Source organism: Octopus bimaculoides, chromosome 18 (assembly GCF_046866305.1).
Source record: "Octopus bimaculoides isolate indiv1 chromosome 18, ASM4686630v1, whole genome shotgun sequence".
NCBI lineage: Eukaryota > Metazoa > Mollusca > Cephalopoda > Octopoda > Octopodidae > Octopus > Octopus bimaculoides.
Window position 1 is genome coordinate 16,452,957 of NC_142945.1, and position 2,500 is coordinate 16,455,456.

Consider the following 2,500-nt stretch of genomic DNA (forward strand, 5'->3'; position numbering starts at 1 on the left):
GTCGATAAAATGAAATACTAAGTGTCTTACGTAATATGTGGATTGTGCTGGGTAAAGAGCCCTAACATGTTTCGAATTCTTTTGCTAGTATTGTATTTTTAACATAGCGAGTGCTCCAGTTATGACTGGCACTGTTTTTACTTTTAAGTCCATCTTTTTTTATTTCATTTTCGAAATCCTTGTAATTGTATAGTTTCCTCACATCCTTTCTCGCATTTTTTTTTTACTTAAAGAGGATTGCAATGTCTAACAGTGTGCAAGTATTTTCTTTTTTTTTTCATCCTTGGTCATCACATCTGGTCGATTTGCTTTCATCTCCTCGTCAGTTTTGATAAGACATGTCCCAGATGATTATTGCTAGATCGTAGTTGTTATGGATTGCGTTTGGTTTGTGTTTATACCATATCTTGTCTCGATTTTTATATCGATGTGTTGGCATGTTGCCCAATGGATAAAGCTATCGACTCGATTGTGTCTCTGTACATACCGTATTTTCCGACGCACTAGTCAATGTAGTACATGATGTAAACATTCAGACATCGTCATTGTCTTTTCAGAATCTGTTCCATTTCACATGGAATTTTTGGTCCTCCAAATTCGTCTAGGTATAATAAATCTACATATCGTTTCTTACTGTAAATTTTGGTCTAAAATATTTTATTTGTATGCCGGAAAATATATTATTTGGTCCGGCAGAGGTCTGGGCAGCATGAAATGATGGTGTCAGTACTTGACGCTAGCCTTTTATTTTAATTTTAGCATTTTGCTTTTGTAACTGTTTGTAGTTAGGTATTGGTCTTGTTCTGCTAGCATCAGAGCTTCAATTTCTGTTTTCTGTCCAGAGATTCTGAGCCATTGTTTATATTTTACATTCGCTTACATCGTCTCTGATTAGCTTTTGTTAGATATTGGCCATGGAGTTGTTTTTCATTCTATTTTTCCCCTTTAACACGTTTTTGAAATCCACTTTGGTTTTGACTAGGTCAATTTTTGCTTTCCATCACTCTAGAATCGATAAGATGAAGTACCAGTCAAGCACTGGGGGTCAATGATATTCTCCTCGAAATTGTTTGCGTTGTGTCAAAATTAGTAATTATTTCTGAAGGCGGCGAGCAGGCAGAAATAAGTACCAGTTTAACACTAGCGTCAATGAAATCAACTAGCCTCTACCCCAAAAATTCCAGGACTTGTGTTTGTAGTAGAAAAGGTTATTATTGTTATTGTTGTTGTTTTTGTCGTTGTTGTTGTTGATGATGATGATGATGATGTCAAACCATCATCATTGATGTTATATACTCTATTTTATCTTATATCTCTTTCAATTTTTTTGCAGCTCTGATCTGTTTGACCTGCCTAGACGAACCGGACGTGGCGTTCGCCAACTACCGGATGCTACAGAGCTTCGGACTTACAATTGCCTTTGCTTTCGGGACGTTCATGTGTGTAGCTGCTCAACTCTACTTACTGATGACATTGCTCGTAGTAGCTATTATGTGCTATGTACTAGCCGAGTACAAAGTACGACAAACCGATTCTGAAAATAACAGCTTCGACGACGAGCGACACTAAAGGGCGCTTCAAATTCTCACTATCTCTTTATCTCTCTCCCTCTATCTCTCTGTTCTCTCTCCTACATAATATCACAATACTTGCAGCTATATATATATATATATGTATATATATATACATGTATATATATATATGCGCATATATATATATACGTACATATATAATATATATATATATATATATAATACGTACATATATACAATATGTATATATTGAGGCCATATCAACATCATAGTAATACATATTTCTCTCACTCACCTTCCTCTTCTTTTTCATCACCATCATATTTTTAGTCTCACGTATTCTAAACTCCTTTCTCACGAATTCATATATATATATATATATTCATATATACATATATATATATATATACATATATATATGCACATGCATATGTAAGTATATATGTATATATATGTATAATATATATACATATATACACATATATATAGATATACATAAACAGTTAAGCATCTACATACATATATATATACACATATATATATACATATACACATATATATATATACATATACAATCATATATATTAAACATACACATATATATGTGTGTGTGTGTGTGTGTGTGTGTGTGTGTGTGTGTGTGTGTGTATACATATATGTATTTTTTTTCTCATACGTACATACATGTGCACACGAAGACACATATATGCATACAAAGATATATATATTATAAATATATTTATGTGTGTGTATATGCGTGTGTGTGTACATTATATATATATATATATATGTATGTATGTATGTATATGTATATATGTTTGAATGCATATGCATATATAGGCATGTACATAAAGATACTTACGTTAGTGTGAAATGTATACATGTATGTTTGTGTGTGTGTGTAGATATTGTATATATGTGTAAATATGTAAGTTCCTCTTTTATTCTCTTTCTGGATTTTCCTTTCT

The 2,500-nt window shown here is 32.4% G+C and overlaps 1 protein-coding gene across 1 annotated transcript in view; it reads left to right on the plus strand.

Annotated features, from left to right (window-relative positions):
- The window catches only part of LOC106871191 (N-acetylglucosamine transporter UNC93A), a 161,554-nt gene that overhangs the window by 159,010 nt on the left and 44 nt on the right, over positions 1 to 2,500 (plus strand). Inside the window, exon 5 of the mRNA XM_014917533.3 lies at positions 1,334 to 2,500. This exon is cut by the window's right edge and continues 44 nt beyond it. Coding sequence (XP_014773019.1) covers positions 1,334 to 1,569 — 236 coding nt within the window. The 3' untranslated portion in view covers positions 1,570 to 2,500. The remainder of the gene's footprint in view (positions 1 to 1,333) is intronic.